A 16,155-nucleotide genomic window follows, 5' to 3' on the forward strand; every position below is an offset into this window, starting at 1 on the left:
ATACATTTGACTTGGAAGAAAAAAAAAGAAAAGTAATATAAACGTATCCAAACACTAAATCTCATTAGCCAATGTTTGTAAGAGTATCTGTACATCGTAGATATCTATTTTGTCATTTCCTCTCTTTTAGTCTTTTATTTCATTTTACTTTTTTAACTTTTTTTTCTTTTTCCTTTGATTTTCTTGTCTTCTCTCTTTGAACTCATGAGGAAGACGACGACGTTGTTAGGAAAAATGAACAATTTTATTGGGGTTATGTGAAACGATTTTTAATACAAAAGAAAGAAAGATGCTGATTTATTAAATTTTGGGGTCATTATTATTTAATTTCTATGACTTATGAAACTTCCATAAAAATTTCATTGACTTTTTTTTTTCACATTTTTTTACCGGTAGTCGTTTCATTATCATTTACATTATCTTGTTTATTTATTCTCCTTCTCATGTTTAGACGCTAAGCTGCCATTTTCTCCGCCAGAGTAAAGTTCTTTATCCTCTTTAGCTCTTCACTCTTAAACTAATTAAGATTTGGTGAAAACGATTCTGCTTATGCTCCTTTCGCTTTCTCTGTTCCATTTTGGTCTTTAACTCTTTCATTTCTTGTGAGTTTTTTTGATGAGTTTGCGTTTGATAATCCAAAGGCAAAAGCTTTTTCTTTACGCGTTAAATTTCAACTTTTTCTTACAAATGCATATTGATTACAATCCTAGAACCCTAAACTTGTTAACAAGTGTTGATCTTTTGTTCATCATCGAAAGTTTTGATTTTTATGGGTTTCTATGTTGCAGGGTGAGTTAAAGCCACTTGGGTTCTGACGGATTTGTTCAAAGGAAGCTTCTTTGACGACGACACTTGGACTAAAAGCATAGGTACTTTTCCGATACTCCTCACAACTCTAAAAATATTTTCTCCATTTACGAGGTTGACGAGGCTTTTTTTATTTGCTTGAGTTTTAGAAAGCTTTAGTTTTTAGTTGTTGTCGCAATCATTGCCGTGTAAGCTGGGGGAAAAGCGAGTGGATCAGAATTCTTTTTGTCAATTCTTTTTTTGGGTATTTTCCAAAGTCTTGTTTTTTTTTTATTCTTTGGTTTGGGTTTGGCTTTGAGGAAGCTAAAGACTGTATAGGGATACCTAACATTTGCATTTACTATTCATTTATCACTCTGTTTTGATTTTCTTGTCTTGCTTGTATTGTTTTGAAGCAAGATTTTGTTCTTGCTCTGTTCTGTTCTGTGGTGATTCAATTTGTATGGCTTCATTTCTTTGGTTGGAAGTTGTTTTCCTTATTTGATGTCATGTTTTTCTTTTAATGAAGCCATGATTTTTTCTCTTTGTTCTATGGTTTGTACTTGTAGATCTTGCACTCGTTGGGGTGATTCTCTTTGTTTTTTGTTCAAATGGCTGATCATAAAGGAAAGGTTCCAGTCTCTTTATCTGCATCCTCTTCATCGTTGTCTCTGTCTCCAAAAACAACGCCAATAGAGGCGGAAGTGTGGTTGATTGCTGAGGCAAGGGCTCAGGAGATACTATGTGCCATCCAACCTAACTATCTTGCAGAAAGAAGTAGGAATAAGATCATCAGTAATCTCCAGACTCTTCTGTGGGAACGTCTTGGAATTGAGGTTAGAACTTTCTTGCTTTTGTTGGATGAACTTTCCTTCAGTCTCCAACGTATTAGGAATGCTAAAGTTTTCTAACTTGATCAAAATGTAGTTTTAATGCGGTGTTGTATATTACCAGGTGTATTTATTTGGTTCAATGCCATTAAAAACCTATCTCCCAGATGGAGATATTGATCTGACAGTTCTAACTCATCATGCTTCGGAGGAGGACTGTGCTAGAGCAGTGTGTTGTGTGCTTGAAGCTGAAATGGGAAATTCAGATCTCCAAGTAACTGGTGTTCAGTATGTCCAAGCAAAGGTTTGCTTGGTTCCTTGTTTGTTTTTAAATATGTGTGTTCAATAAAAACTCATATTCCATGCTTATGCTGTTTCCCGCTCAAATGATGTTTTTGATGGTAGGTCAAAGTCATAAAGTGCTCTATCAGGGACGTTGCTTTCGATATCTCCTTCAATCAATTGGCGGGACTAGGCGCTTTATGTTTTCTGGAGCAGGTAAAATACTTGATGATAGTATAATATATACTTGTTTCCATCGTCTATTCTCTCAACTGATGATATTTTTGTTGCTTTATTAGGTTGACAAAGCTTTTGGTAGAGACCATCTGTTCAAAAAAAGCATCATTTTGGTTAAGGCCTGGTGTTTTTATGAAAGCCGTATTCTCGGTGCCAACTCTGGATTGATTTCGACATATGCATTGGCTATACTCGTCTTGAACATCGTCAACATGTCTTATTCATCACTGTCTGGCCCTTTAGCTGTAAGCATTTTTAAATCTGAGCTTATTTGGAAATTGCTTCCAAGATTAACATATTAAATCTCTATCATCAACAGGTTCTGTATAAGTTCATAAATTACTATGGATCATTTGATTGGAAGAATTACTGTGTCACGGTCACTGGTCCGGTCCCGATATCATCTCTTCCAGATATTACTGGTAAGGACGCTGAGATAATCGAAAACTTCATTTGTTGTTTCCTCTAAATTTGAAAACTTCATTTGTTGTTCCCTTCAGAAACCGGAAATCATGAAGTGTTCCTAGATGAGAAGTTCTTCAGAGAATGCATGGAGTTATATTCTGGGGAAACTGGAGTTGTTGAAGCCAGCAGGAAATATTTTCCTGTAAAATATTACAACATACTGGATCCTCTGAAACACAGTAACAACCTTGGACGTAGTGTGACAAAAGGTACTATATTAACCAGAGATTTCTAAGCATGATTATTGGTATCTCAAGTAATATTTTCTATCTTTTGTGTAATCTTGCTAGGAAATATGGTACGTTTAAGAAATTGTTTTATGCTGGGAGTTCAGAAACTCAGAGATGTGCTTACACTGCCTGGAGAGAACGTGGGTTGGAAACTGGAGAAGTTCTTTAATGTTTCACTGGAGAGGAACGGTAAGGGACAAAGACAAGACGTAGAGGAGCCTGTCGTCGCGTTTGGCACTGGAGCAGCAGACTACTCTCAACTTAAAGGAGATTTTGACAGATACCGCAATAATCTTATATACGGGAAGTGGTTTCACGGTGAGAGCCTGCATAACTGGCTCCCTCCGAGTCTAGACACAACTTCCTGGGCAAATATCAGCTTCTATATGAGCAGGGTAAGGAATGGTTTCAATGGGAGGAATCAGGAGGGACCAACATCCATGCCAAATATCAAACAGTCACCAAACAATCGGAGATCAAACGGAACAGGCACTTACATTCCTGGAATGGTACATTCACCGTTTACTCTTTCACTCATATTCCTATTTTGGAAAAGAAGTTGTTTTTCAAAATGTATTGATCCATCGGTTTCTTTTGCAGAGTAAACAATCTAACACCGCTGGGTGCAGTAGCAGCAAACCGAGCACGGTGAAGTCATTACCTTCAGCATCTGAGACTCAAGAGTCCAAAAAGAATCCTTGAATTGGTTGGTCTCTTAGGCTAAAACCTTTTGCCTAATAACCTTAGGGTTTATCGTCTCGCATTCTTACCAACATTAAACAATGACAAAGAGTTTTTCTTTTTCTTCTTCTTCTTCTTCTTCTTCTTCTTCTATTGGTGGTGTATTGGAAGTTGCAAAGGTTGCAGCAGATGCTTCATTAGGATTGTAATTCTGTTTGAACCTTTATTCATTCAAAGGTCTCTTTTATTAAGGTTGACAGAAGAAAGATGATTTGCTCTTTATAAATTCTTGATGGTCATTTTAGTCAAAAATCCCAAAAAAAAACATGAAACTTATCTAAGTTGTTAGAATTATTACATTGCCATGAAGCTGTTTTATAAGAAACTTTAGTTTGATCTGATAGAGAAGTTGCTGTCACTTGTTAGTGGAGTTTAGGGCCCAGCCAGGGATCTTTTTATGACAATTATCCATATTTGATATGTATCCTATTCCTATGTATGATATGACGATATACTTCCAAAGCATTACGTCATATCTCACATATCTTAAAATTGTTATCATCTTCATACGAACATATGCATTATAGAGTAATTCTGCAAGATTTTCCGAATAGTTTTATATAGTTACATCAATAATTAGGTTGATTATGGAGATCTTAGCAAGATCAAATCAAAACTTGAAACATTATGAGTTATGACGATGATATATTGATATCGGTTTGTTGGCGTATTAAAGCTAAGTAGCATAATTAATTGTAGATTATAGATATAGAATATTATCTAAATTATTCCTCTAATTCCTCACTGATCGGATCCCAATGATACATACGTGGCTACTTTCGACAGTCAGTAACATGTTTATTAACTCGTAATGCATTTCTAAGCGAGACATGATCATTAAAAGATAAGAAAACGCAATTATTCACTTCTTCTGTGCCAGAATGCTGTGTCGTTAATTATTGTCACTAAATACTTTAATTATAAAACATAGTATATTAATTATACACTTAGGTTTGATAACCCCATGCTTTTATTAAAAAGGGAATAATGAGTTTTCTGCTATTCGGCATACCTCTTCAGTCGGCATTGACCAATGGTAGCACGTGACCCCCATATGCTTACGTTGCTCTTTTGATTACAAGACGATGATAGAATTTTTTAATTAAACCAGTGCATATAAGTTCCTCTAAGGCGTTTATGCTTAAACCCATATAAGTTCCTCTAAGGCGTTTATGCTTAAACCCTTCATGAAACTACCTCACAACTTGGTTTAGATGCTTTAGAGTATATAGTATTCCAATATCTCACTCCGGTTACAAGTCCAAACTCAATTGCGTGAATCTCTTGGAAGTGTTATAATCTCGGAATGATTGTATCTCCTAAGTCCTAGCTCCCTCTTTAGTAAAAGATGAACAAAAAAGGGACTTGGGTTAAAATACTAGTTTTCCAAAATTTTAAATAAAAATAACAGTTAAATGAGAAAAAAATCCAACGTCTCTAATTTGTCCCCAACAATGAACTTTGTGGTCAATGCTTTTGGAAAGTTTATTACTTAAATTTTTGATTTAATCACTAGTTTTTAAAAATCTCATAATATTTATATTGTCTTAACAATTTTCCAACAAATATACGACTTGTCCTAGAACAAGGCATGCAATGAGAGATCATTACGATAGAAATAAAAAGATAACATAGATAAATCAAAGAAAAGAAAAAGTAAGAAATTGCCATGTTATAAATCCATCATGACCTTTGTTTGCCAATTTCAACAAAGTTGGCCCTCCAAATTTAATAATGCAATGCTACTTTTCTTATATAGTTACTCATATATATGTATGATCTCTATTATAACCACAACGCTACAATCTCTTCTTGAACCTAAAGAAAACAAGAAGAAAGAAAAAATTCATATAAATTCTCTTATATTTTTTCACCTTTATATTGAATGGATGCAACGAAGATTAAGTTTGACGTTATATTACTCTCCTTCTTACTAATTATCTCCGGAATTCCTTCGAATCTTGGGTTGAGTACAAGTGTGAGAGGCACTACTAGATCGGAGCCGGAAGCCTTTCACGGCGGTAAATTCCCGGCAATGAAGATGAGGAAGTTGATGGCACCAAACATGGAAGTTGATTATTCGAGTGACTATTATGATGGAGGATCATCATCATCAACAACATCACCATCACCTCCAGTGCCTGATTATGATGATATTTATAGAAGGCAAGGTGATGTCCCAAGCCCTGGTATTGGCCACTGATCCATACATGTCATGCGTATATACACACACATATAGACATTTTGTGTTAAATATATTTATACATACATGTTGTTTATAATGTTTTTGTCCTTGGAGGTCGTCTCCGTATGATCAGTTTTATTTTGCTCTTTTCCTTCATTTTTTTATATTTTGATCTTATTTCATTTTGTCTTTTTAGTTCATAAAATATAATTGTGCCCTTCCTCTTGAATTGTCTCATTTCCTCGTGTTGATGGGAGTTCATGTATTCATGTATGTAATACAACTCATAATAAAAAAACTGTATTTGTCAGTTGTAAAACTCTTTTTTTTTGTTATTAAAATGGAATATTTTTCTATAACACTAAAAGAGAGTAATTTACCCACAATAATATAAAACAGGCAGGGATTAATCCAAGAATTTTCTTTTGATAAATATGTGGATATATAACTCTCTCTCTCTTTTCAGGTGTGTGTTTTAACTTATATCCAAGAATCTTGTGGTATATTTATCTAGTTTTATGTTATCAAAAACATAAATGAAATAAAAATATGGGAAAGAAAACACAAAAACATTCTGTCAGTTGGTGACAAAAGGAACATTCTGTCGGTTATACAGTCTTTAACCATTCACCAAAGCAAGTTGTTTATAAATTAACATCGAAAACTATGCATATTTTGGCTTACTGGCCCGTTAACAAAGCATAAAAAAAGTATTTATCGTTCTCTGTTTTTTACTGCCTAAAATCTTTCCAGATTTGGAATTACATTGGCTTATAAATGTACGTTAATGAGTAAACACTAAATCACAGCATCCCATATCGCCAACTAAGAAACTCAATTATCTCCCAAGTAAATTTTACTTACCATCACCAATCTATCATCACTTGTTACCCATTTTACCAAGAAAAAACGAAAAGTTTCTTTCCCATAATATATATGCCGCCGATTGCCAAGAAAAACAAGATTTTCATTCCTAGATTGTGTTTGCGGGTAAACAATAAAAAGAAGAAGAAAATGGTCAATTGGTTAAGAAACTCTAATAAGTAAAAACAAAATGGTTTCGTGTAAGATCAATTCGAATTCATTTTTATTTTGGCAAAATTGCAAAAATTAATAAGAGTTGATAGTAGACGACAAACATTTTCTTGTACACTAATTACTGTAACAGTCACATTATTATAATGAAAGAGGGATTCAGCAATCCTAAAATATGATTTGTAATTTCATAATCATTAATTAAATCGCCCAATTTTGAACTTTTTAATCTTAAAACTTCGGAAAATGATTGGTCTATATTTGTGCCCAATATATATATATATATATATATATAAGTATAAATAATAAGTTCTATTCTTAAGAATCATTAGTATATCCTAAAACCTGCTTTTGGCAATCAAGAAAATAACTTGCAAAAAACCCATGGCGAACCTAATCTTCACTAAAACAGACTCCAGAAAAAGAGTGTTCCAAGCAAAATCTTGATGATATAAGAGACTCCAGAAAACAATCGTCTCTCTAGTGAGCTTCACATATCAACAGTGTATAAGTTTTTGACTAGCAAAAAACAAATATCGTTCACATTTGACTGATACATCATACACCAAACTGAAAAGACAGCATTCCCCAAATCACGTATAGAATCTTAAATCATATAAAATACATTTTGTTCTTTGCTTTGAAATATCAAATGTTAGTGTGATTTGTCGTCATGCAACGCATGCATATAATATTAATTTATTATTTGATTTGGTAATAAGTCTCTTTATACATGCATTGAATCCACCGACCAAGTCTACTATATGCTTTGAAAGTTTGAATTATATAATAATAGAAAAGATTGTTGTGAAGAGCAAGCTGAATCGATTTGGAGAATTGGATTCCGATCTGGTTTTATAATTGTTCGACTACAATAATGTCAAATGGGATAGCAAGAAAATAATGTATAAAGGTTGAAATTGCGCAACACCTAACAAAAGGGAGAGAAAGAAAACACCCCAAAAACAAAAAGGTAGAGGAAGAAACACATAAAAGAGGAGTGAAAGAGAAAGAAGCATAAAAAGAAAGGAATAGAAATAGAGCACCAATCAATGACTTCAAATTCAATTATTTCGAAACAAATTTTTAAATTTATAGATTACTAAAAATCAACAAACTTTTATAGAATAAATTTGTAAATCTATGATTCATTAGCTAAACAACTAATTTTTACACACTAAAACAATTCAGAGATGTGTACAAATAAAGACATGTGTTAAATAATAATAATTATTTGTAAAAAAATGAGATATAAAAAAGTAGATGCAACCAAATTTTTTAAAAAAAACCTTTAAAATGCCATAAAACCATTCTAAAAGTTTATAACTGTATATATAGATTTGTTATTAATTATTTTATATGTTGCTATTCATTTATTAAATATCATCTAGTTGTTCACCATAATCCATAATAGGGACAAAATCTTAAATACATTTCATATCAATTTTTTTCTTTCTTACAATCTGCCAAGTTAAAGAAATTCACAAATTATAAAAGAGAAATAATAAGGTAGTATTAAAAATTTAATACTAGTGACTATCAATAGATAGTAACAAATACTAATATAAGTATATATTAATTACGCGTTATATATACCTTTTAACAAAATATATTATTGTTGTTGACTGATACAGAGAGAAATAAAAAAAAAAACAGTTTCGATTTTTGTTATTGCAACAAAAAGTTTCGGAAAATAGAGAGAAAAGAGAGTGAGTGAGGTTGGTGATGACCAGATTTTGAGGCTTATCAATAGTACAAAGCTTGCAAAATCAATGGCGCAAATTCTGTTGGTAAGTATAAGAAAAAAAAGAAAAGCTTTTTCCTTTAGATGTCATGTAACTGTCGGGAGAGCACTCACGTGTTTCTGTCTCTTCACCTGTAAATATTCTCGCCACGTTTGCTCTCTTTCTTTTTTTCCCCGAGAAAACGCAAAGACAAAGACGTTTTTTTAATTTGGCTATAGCATGTGGAGGCTATGGGTTCTTATCTTGTATCGTCGTTCTTTGTCTTCAATATCTTTAATTCAATGATAAGCAGATCATCTCTTTCTTCACTCCTACACATCGATTCACGTCATCCACCCAGAAAAATTCATACTTCAATTAAAAATTCTGTAAGTGGAAAAAACACAGTTGGCAAAATGGGCAAAAGCTAATAATTGATTTATCTCCATTTATGGCTAAAAGCCTAACACTAGGCTCTACACTTTTCAAGTCTTTTCATTTTCTGGGTAATTGTTGTTCAATTTTAGAGATTTAGGGTTTTTGATTGTTCTTCTTTTTCTGGGTTTTATCTAAATTCGTGGATATGAGAATGGCATGTGCGTGAATGTGGCCTACTTTGTTTTCTTCCTTCTAATTTGGGAACAGAGTTTGGTTGTCCTATTTATTGTTACTTTGTAGGTTTCACTCTTTTCGACATTACTTTTCAATTGCTTCAGATTCATAAATCTATCTTCTTCTTTCTTTGGTTGTTCAGCTTTAGCGTGTTAGGCTGAACATTTAAGAACCATGGATCTCAATCTCGGAAAATGCTGTGGTTCTCGTTCTTCTAAGGTTTGTTGTCCATTTTCTTTTAGATTTGCTCAATTTTGGAATTTTGAGCTGAATAAAGATTGGAACTTTGACAATTATGCAGAAGGAATCATGGAGGTCGGTTTTGCTTCTTGCTTACCAGAGTCTTGGTGTTGTCTATGGAGACTTGAGTATCTCTCCGCTTTATGTCTTTAAGAGCACTTTTGCTGAGGACATTCAACATTCAGAGACCAATGAAGAGATCTACGGTGTTATGTCTTTTGTTTTCTGGACTTTAACTTTGGTTCCTTTGCTTAAGTATGTCTTCATTGTCCTCCGAGCTGATGATAACGGAGAAGGTGAGGGGAAGAGACACTTTCAGAGCAGAAAATCATCGAGAAACTTTATTTGCTTTGCTTATGAAGGTTTGTTACATTTGTTTTCAGGTGGAACTTTTGCTTTGTACTCATTGATCTGCCGTCATGTCAAAGTTAGCCTCCTCCCAAACCGACAAGTCTCTGATGAGGCACTGTCCACTTATAAGCTGGAGCATCCACCGGAGAAGAACCATGACTCGTGTGTGAAAAGATATCTGGAGAAACACAAGTGGTTACACACTGCTTTGCTGCTTCTTGTTCTTCTTGGGACTTGTATGGTTATTGGAGATGGACTTCTCACTCCAGCTATCTCCGGTATGTATGCTTCTGTGTTTGTAGACAGATATTCCAGTGTCCAATTGCTAGTTAAAAGAGTTTTCTAATCTTTTCTTTTTCTTGTATGTAGTTTTCTCTGCTGTGTCAGGTCTTGAGCTGAATATGTCTAAAGAACATCACCAATGTAAGTACACAAAGACTGGGTAGTGTTAGTTTTTGCTACTTGAGTTCTGATGAATGATGGCTTCCTTTGTTGTTCAAACGTGCAGATGCAGTAATTCCTATTACCTGCTTCATACTAGTCTGCCTTTTCTCGCTTCAGCATTTTGGGACACATCGTGTTGGGTTTGTTTTCGCGCCTATTGTCCTCACTTGGCTGCTCTGTATAAGTGGTATTGGCTTGTACAATATAATACAGTGGAATCCTCATATATACAAAGCTCTTTCTCCTACATACATGTTCATGTTCTTGAGAAAGACGAGAGTAAGCGGATGGATGTCTCTAGGCGGGATCTTGTTGTGCATAACTGGTGAGATATATAAGAAATCGATATTGTTAATGTCGCCATAAATAATGTCAGTAATCTAACTCGTTGAGTCTTTGTTTTAGGTGCTGAGGCCATGTTTGCTGATCTTGGTCACTTCAATTACGCAGCAATTCAGGTTAGTTTCTACTTTAGCTTGGATGATTTACTTATTGTTATATCGCCACAGGTTTCAATAAATCTTTGTTTTGTTTGCTGTAGATTGCGTTTACCTTCCTGGTTTATCCGGCTCTTATATTGGCATACATGGGGCAAGCTGCTTACTTATCCCGGCATCACCATTCTGCTCATGCAATTGGGTTTTACGTCTCTGTACCAAGTCAGTAATTTGCCTTACTTCAAGAACTCAATTTTTTTTTGGTGTTGATCATTGAAAACGTAATCTGATCTTTTGTTTATATAACTCCATGGTTTTGAACAGAATGTTTGCACTGGCCTGTGCTTGCTGTAGCAATTCTTGCTTCTGTTGTGGGAAGCCAAGCGATCATCAGTGGGACTTTCTCAATCATAAACCAGAGCCAGTCTCTCGGATGCTTCCCTCGAGTCAAAGTCATTCACACGTCCGATAAGATGCATGGTCAGATTTACATACCGGAGATTAACTGGATGCTCATGATTCTCTGCATCGCTGTTACTATCGGGTTTAGAGATGTCAAACACCTGGGAAATGCATCAGGTATGAGATTCTTTTATCAACTCAAGAATTTTGGATTCTTCGACTTTGAGATTATATTCCTTTGTGGTTGGTTGCAGGTTTGGCTGTAATGGCGGTTATGCTAGTGACAACATGTCTTACCTCATTAGTCATTGTTCTTTGCTGGCACAAGCCTCCAATTCTAGCGCTAGCGTTCCTTCTCTTTTTCGGTTCAATAGAACTTCTCTACTTCTCGGCCTCACTCACCAAATTTCGTGAAGGCGCTTGGCTTCCGATCCTCTTATCTCTAATATTCATGATCATCATGTTCGTTTGGCACTACACCACCATTAAGAAATACGAGTTTGATCTCCAGAATAAAGTCTCGCTTGAATGGCTTCTTGCATTGGGTCCAAGCCTCGGAATTTCTCGAGTTCCAGGTATCGGTTTAGTCTTCACGGATTTAACCTCTGGAATCCCCGCCAATTTCTCCCGGTTCGTCACCAACCTCCCTGCCTTCCACCGTGTTCTTGTCTTTGTCTGCGTGAAATCTGTCCCTGTCCCGTTCGTTCCACCTGCTGAGAGATACCTCGTGGGTCGTGTTGGTCCCGTTGACCACCGCTCTTACAGATGCATCGTTCGGTATGGATACCGTGACGTCCATCAAGACGTGGACTCATTCGAAACAGAGCTCGTAAGCAAGCTGGCGGATTTCATCCGTTACGATTGGCACAAAAGAACACAACAAGAAGACGACAACGCTCGTTCTGTCCAGTCCAACGAATCCTCAAGCGAGTCAAGACTAGCCGTGATCGGAACAGTAGCTTACGAGATCGAAGACAATCTCCAACCAGAGAGTGTCTCCATCGGATTCTCCACAGTCGAAAGCATGGAAGACGTCATACAAATGGCCGAACCAGCCCCAACCGCCACCATAAGACGGGTGAGGTTTGCGGTTGAGGAAAACAGTTACGAGGACGAAGGATCAACATCGTCAGCAGAAGCAGATGCGGAACTGAGAAGCGAGCTGAGGGATTTGCTGGCAGCGCAAGAAGCAGGAACTGCGTTTATATTGGGACATTCACATGTGAAAGCGAAACAAGGATCATCGGTGATGAAGAGATTAGCAGTTAATTTCGGTTATAATTTCTTGAGAAGGAACTGTAGAGGACCTGACGTGGCTCTTAAGGTTCCACCTGTTTCTCTTTTAGAAGTCGGCATGGTTTATGTTGTTTGACTTATGAAAAAACTAAATATATGAAAACCTAATTCCTCTGTTGTAAATTCGTCATGTTTAGCTTCATAGATCTCTGTTTCTGTGTTTGTGAGTCTGGGGTTTGACTTTTAACAAATCTTAAGACCAAGATGGTCAGAGGATCATATATGCCAAATGAATTAGTTTATTATACACATGAAACGACATCGTATGGAGAGGGGTCCAAAACGGTGCGTTGGAAGTTGGAGAATGGGCATGGATAATGGCGGGAATAACCTAGGAGATATGGCGGGAAAGGCCCAACTATACACACTTGACATTGCCCTTAATTCGTGTTTGAGCAAAGACTCAATCTTTCATCTCTAGATTCTTGGCGATTCTCGCTACATAGTACTTTGGTAAAGAGTGAAATCAAAGGTTGGTTTTGAGATATGGGAGGACCAGCTTACGATTGTCTGACCAACCCTTTAGGAGCCGTCCGATTCTCCTTCGTAAATGCTCTGTCTTCAGGCTACGATCCGGCTTCGTCTGTCGGAAAAGACTGGGGTGTCGTTGATTTGTTCCGTCACTACTTCTCCGACGAATCTGCTATCTCCCAGGTTTGCCCTAAAACCTTTACTCTGTTTCTATTTTTTTTTGGGTTTAGGGCAATTGAGTATGTTTTGATTAATTACTACCCAATTAGCATAATAGGTTGATTTTTTCGTGTACTTTGGCTCTGTTTCTAAGTAAATCAGCTTACTTTAGGTTTTAGTCTATCCATAGATTGGTTAATTTGGGTTTTTTCAAGGATCTGTTTTGAGATATTTTTCTTAATTAACCGATAGTGTTTTCTTTTGTCTACTAGGTTCCAATTCTTGATTCGTCAAGTATTAAGTGGGTGCAACCCAAGACTCTTGTTCGGTTTCGTGGAATGATACAGGACATGCTTGGGAATGAATTCTATGCTGGTGCTTACAAGGTAGGAATATGACTTTTGATGGTTTCTACTAAAGAAGAATTCAATCTTTATCTATCAGTAACTGTTTCTGTTTTTACGTTCTGTTTAGGATGATTCAACATGGAGAACAAACAAGTACAGTGATGTTTCACAGTTTCCTGAGGGTTCTTCCACTGAAATTCAAGTTTGGGAGCGTCGCTTGCTTTACTGTGTTCCAGTATGTTTTGTCTCATGCGGATCTTTCTTTTTTGTTGTTGGTCTCTCATATATGTTTAAACATAATAACACTTGATTGCAATGTTTAGGTTCCGGGAAAAAACCAGTGGACTGAATGTTCTTCACAAGAGCTAAAAAACCGGTTTTTGGATCTAACTGGCCAAAACAGGGAAAAGCGTGTGAGGGTGGATGAAGAAATGACTGATTCCATGGACTCCAGTGTAAGCAACTTAGGTTCTCATGTTTGCTTTATATGAAACTGATTTTGTTGTAGCAACATCTATTGGTGTTGTTTGTCAATAACTTATTTTAGCCACCATTGCAGACTTTAGAAGCTGGGCGTAATGGTTCTCCTTTTAAGAAAATGGTAAGGATCTCTAGTCTCTTAAGTCTTTCTTCAAAGTCTTTATGAGTCTAACACTATAAGCTACAAAGTTGTGGAAAAAACCATATATTATAAACTTTTCTTTACTGTTACTGGGAAGAATCATGAGACATTGAGATTTTGGCTGATGAAGAATTTCTGATTAATACTGTTTTTTATGTTCATCAGAAAGTGGGGGAAGCTACTTCATCAGCTTCAGAATCTCAGGTTCCACAAACTTCTGGTATTCCGCCTGCTACAAGTGCAGATTCTCTGCCTTGTCTTGTCAAGGTAAATATATGTTTACATTGTTCTTTATATTACCTGTTAACATGTGTATACAAAAGCAGCAAAGACTAGTCTGTTGACAAGATTCTTATGCGGCCACGCAGATCTATGATTCTCCAGAGTCAGATTTGAAGCTAAATGATGTGGTTGAATTTCTTGGAGTGTTGACCTTCGATCCAATTGTTATGATGGATACAGATACACTTGATGAAAACTCTGATGCTCTTTCTGAAGCTGAATCTGTTCAGATGCCCTCTGGAAAGGTCCCACGCCTCCATTGTCTTATCCATAGAAAGCTTGAAACACAGCATTTCCTGCATGGTTCTTCGTTATTACCAGAGGCAAGTATCATCGATTTAGAAAATATACCTCTCATACCTATTCGTGTTTTGAAATTTGTTTTAAATCTCTTGTTACTTTCCATTTAGCAGCCAAAATCCCCCCAAATATTCAAAGAGATAAGAGAGAGTTTGATGAAGTACCTTACCGGTCTACTTGGGAATGATCACATTGCCGCACAGTTCCTATTATTGCATCTCCTGTCAAAGGTAATTAGTTGAAAAAGGATCACTTGTTTTTATTCTCAGCTATTACTGCTACGGCCTTCTATATTCATATGTTTTTTTTCTCCTTTACAGGTGCATGGAAGAGTAGATAATGTTGCTGTTGGGAAGCTTTCTCTTAATCTCATACACCTTAATAAAGAAAGCATGTCTATCTTCGGTACCCAGCTCAGTGGTGCCCTCAAAAGCCTCCTACCGTTCACACAATCTATACCACTTACTATTGAGTATCTGAACACTGCCTCGTTCGGTCCCAAGAAAGACTATGGAATCAACAGGTAAGAATCCAGTTCTACGAAATCTTAACAATGGTTTTGAATCATTCTTCTCTTGAAAGACCTGCAATTATATTGTTTTTATGACTCAGATTGATGCCTGGAGTTCTACAAATTGCTGATGGTACGCACTTGATATTGGATGAAACAGAGTTGCAACCAGGCACCTTGAACTCTGTTGGAGTTGAGAATGCAAATCTGCTTAAAAACCTCTTGGAATGTCAGAAGGTAGGGCAACGTCATTATTCACTTTTAATCAGATTCAAATATGAATATGGAATCTGCTGCTATTTCAGGTTGAGTATGATTTCCAATATTACAAAATGGAAATGGCCACTGATGTTCAAATGCTCATATTCTCCGAGGGAAAGTCGAACATAATGCCCGCCGATTTGGTTCTACCTCTTCAACCTTCTCAAGTGAATTCATTGGAAGTCATCACACCAGAAACAGCTGAAACTTGGAGGTGCTACTTAGCTACTTGCAAATCATTATCACACTCCATTGGGCAAGAGTTGCAACAGGTATGTATATATCTATTGCATTAATGTTAGAATCTGCCAATCTGGTACTTCTAAAGAAATCCATTGTTTTCAGACTTTTGACTAATATTTTCTGCAAATTTTTGTTGCAGGTGGTGGAGAATGATTTGGTTGCAGCTAGACAAACAGATCGTAGTTTAGGCAGCCAAGACTTGAGCAGGTACAAAAGCCCTCCTTAGGGTTTATCCTTGTCAAATATGTGCAAAACTTACAATTATGTTGTTTGGTTCCACAGATTGTTGACAATGGCTCGTATGATGTCTGTGAGTTATGGTGAGACTACGCTTTCACTAGAGCACTGGCAAATGGTGTTGGAACTAGAAAGACTTAGAAAGGAGAGGCTCAAGTAAAACCACCGTAACGAACAAGATGTATTATGGTTTCGAGACTATTTGGATATTGTAATTTTCACTAAGTTATCTGAGTAAGAAGAACCATATCGTTTCATTTCCTATCTATTTATTAAGGTTCAACTTTTGAGCTATTGACTGGTAATGGAAAATGTTTGAGAAAGAAGAAAACTTGGAGACTTCAAACCCATTCCGGTTAATTTTCATCGTTGATCTGACATGGTAAATACTGAATAAAGCACATGCACACTGTGACACCTCTACT

General features: G+C 36.1%; 4 protein-coding genes across 13 annotated transcripts; all 4 read left to right on the forward strand.

The window, feature by feature from the left end:
• Window positions 1–193: 193 nt before the first annotated feature.
• On the forward strand, window positions 194–3,818 carry AT2G40520 (Nucleotidyltransferase family protein). 6 transcript variants are annotated; one of them, NM_001084562.3, is made up of 10 exons: window positions 194–479; window positions 789–869; window positions 1,356–1,622; window positions 1,741–1,920; window positions 2,022–2,114; window positions 2,198–2,380; window positions 2,455–2,557; window positions 2,636–2,809; window positions 2,891–3,339; window positions 3,431–3,802. In NM_001084562.3, exons 3-10 carry the CDS (start codon window positions 1,398–1,400, stop codon window positions 3,530–3,532), a joined length of 1,509 nt encoding a protein of 502 aa, NP_001078031.1. In that variant the 5' UTR covers window positions 194–479; window positions 789–869; window positions 1,356–1,397; the 3' UTR covers window positions 3,533–3,802. The 6 variants fall into 6 exon arrangements, with proteins under 6 accessions (NP_001078031.1, NP_001318391.1, NP_001324307.1 ...); NM_001336843.1 differs by lacking the exon at window positions 194–479 and adding an exon at window positions 530–602 and having other exon boundaries at window positions 3,431–3,771; NM_001336842.1 differs by having other exon boundaries at window positions 470–869; window positions 3,431–3,818.
• Window positions 3,819–5,357: 1,539 nt separating this feature from the next.
• Window positions 5,358–6,137, forward strand: AT2G40530 (uncharacterized protein). Its single transcript, NM_129615.4, has one exon. The coding sequence runs from the start codon at window positions 5,457–5,459 to the stop codon at window positions 5,772–5,774; it is 318 nt and encodes a 105-aa protein (NP_565935.1). The 5' UTR covers window positions 5,358–5,456; the 3' UTR covers window positions 5,775–6,137.
• A 2,274-nt stretch (window positions 6,138–8,411) lies between these two features.
• KT2 (potassium transporter 2) lies at window positions 8,412–12,526 on the forward strand. Of its 5 annotated transcripts, none has more exons than NM_001336845.1 (10): window positions 8,412–9,021; window positions 9,270–9,346; window positions 9,429–9,663; window positions 9,751–9,996; window positions 10,088–10,141; window positions 10,227–10,487; window positions 10,568–10,620; window positions 10,704–10,821; window positions 10,924–11,178; window positions 11,256–12,526. In NM_001336845.1, exons 2-10 carry the CDS (start codon window positions 9,302–9,304, stop codon window positions 12,371–12,373), a joined length of 2,385 nt encoding a protein of 794 aa, NP_001324081.1. In that variant the 5' UTR covers window positions 8,412–9,021; window positions 9,270–9,301; the 3' UTR covers window positions 12,374–12,526. The 5 variants fall into 5 exon arrangements, with proteins under 5 accessions (NP_001324081.1, NP_001318392.1, NP_565936.1 ...); NM_001336844.1 differs by having other exon boundaries at window positions 8,412–8,581; NM_129616.4 differs by having other exon boundaries at window positions 8,559–8,904.
• On the forward strand, window positions 12,478–16,129 carry ETG1 (E2F target protein 1 (ETG1)). Its single transcript, NM_129617.5, has 13 exons — window positions 12,478–12,951; window positions 13,200–13,313; window positions 13,402–13,509; window positions 13,598–13,729; window positions 13,834–13,875; window positions 14,062–14,163; window positions 14,265–14,501; window positions 14,592–14,708; window positions 14,799–15,001; window positions 15,091–15,226; window positions 15,295–15,522; window positions 15,633–15,700; window positions 15,776–16,129. Exons 1-13 carry the CDS (start codon window positions 12,784–12,786, stop codon window positions 15,888–15,890), a joined length of 1,770 nt encoding a protein of 589 aa, NP_181587.2. The 5' UTR covers window positions 12,478–12,783; the 3' UTR covers window positions 15,891–16,129.
• The last annotated feature ends 26 nt before the right edge of the window (window positions 16,130–16,155 follow it).

Source organism: Arabidopsis thaliana, chromosome 2, assembly GCF_000001735.4.
Source record: "Arabidopsis thaliana chromosome 2, partial sequence".
Lineage (NCBI taxonomy): Eukaryota > Viridiplantae > Streptophyta > Magnoliopsida > Brassicales > Brassicaceae > Arabidopsis > Arabidopsis thaliana.